Source organism: Corapipo altera, unplaced genomic scaffold, assembly GCF_003945725.1.
Source record: "Corapipo altera isolate COAL_440 unplaced genomic scaffold, ASM394572v1 57767, whole genome shotgun sequence".
Classification (NCBI taxonomy): domain Eukaryota; kingdom Metazoa; phylum Chordata; class Aves; order Passeriformes; family Pipridae; genus Corapipo; species Corapipo altera.
Window position 1 is genome coordinate 1 of NW_020890522.1, and position 1,094 is coordinate 1,094.

At 73.8% G+C, this 1,094-nt stretch overlaps 1 protein-coding gene across 1 annotated transcript; it reads left to right on the plus strand.

Moving 5' to 3' along the window:
- Positions 1 to 137: 137 nt before the first annotated feature.
- Positions 138 to 912, plus strand: LOC113942423 (GPI-linked NAD(P)(+)--arginine ADP-ribosyltransferase 1-like; the record flags this gene model as incomplete). The annotated part of the gene is made up of 1 exon (XM_027633554.1): positions 138 to 912. A coding segment is annotated over exon 1 (775 nt), but the record flags the coding sequence as incomplete, so codon positions are not given.
- Between the last annotated feature and the right edge of the window lie 182 nt (positions 913 to 1,094).

Sequence of the window (1,094 nt, forward strand, 5' to 3'; positions counted from 1 at the left end):
GGGGGAGACTAGAGGGGACCGGGGCATGTACTGGGATTGACTGGGAGGAAACTGGACCCACCCAGGTCCCCCAGTGCCCCCGTGGTGTCCCCAGGGTGTCTCTGCAGTGTCCCCGCGGTGTCCCCACGTCCCCCCCCATGGCCCTGCTGGCCCTGCTCCTGGCCCTGCCAGCCCTGGCCTCGGCCACCCCGCTGCCCCCGGCCCCTCAGGAGGTCGCCCTGGACATGGCGCCGTCGGCCTTCGACGACCGGTACCGGGGCTGCGGCCGCGCCATGGCGGCGGCGCTGCCGGCGCTCAACCGCTCCGAGTTCCCGCTCAACGGCGACTACGCGGCGGGCTGGGCGCTGGCGGCGGCCGAGTGGCGCGTCCGGGGGTCCCCGGCGGCCCCCAAGTCCCCCCCGCTGAGCCCCGAGCAGGCCGTGGCCCTCTTGGCCTACACGGCGCCGGTGCCGCTGCACCGGGCCTTCAACGCGGCGTCGCGGGCGGCCGGGCGCTCCCGCCGGGAATACCGGGACGGCTTCCACTTCAAGGCCTTGCATTTCCTGCTGACGGGGGCGGTGGGAGCGCTGTGGGAGGCGCAGGGCCGGCCGTGCCAGCGGGTTTTCCGCGGGGTGAGCGGGGTGAGGTTCGTGGCCCGGCCGGGCCGCGCCGTCCGCTTCGGCCACTTCGCGTCGGCGTCGCGGCGGAACCGCAGCGCGTGGGCCTTCGGCGCCGACACGGCCTTCGAGGTGCTCACCTGCCACGGGGCGGCTGTCAGGGATTTCTCCTTCTTCCCCGACGAGGACGAGGTGCTCATCCCGCCCTTCGAGACCTTCGAGGTCGCCGAGGTGGCCGGGGGCGCCGGGGCCGGGGCGCGGATCCGGCTCCGCTCCACAGGGACCCTCAGCAACTACAACTGCGAGTGGCTGCGAGGTGAGGGCACGAGGGGGGCACCCACGGTGGGTACAAGGGACAGGGACACCCACGGTGGGCACAGGGGACAGGGAAACCCACGGTGGGCACAGGGACAGGGATACCCACGGTGGGCACAGGGACAGGGACACCCACGGTGGGCACAGGGACAGGGATACCCACGGTGGGCACAGGGACAGGGA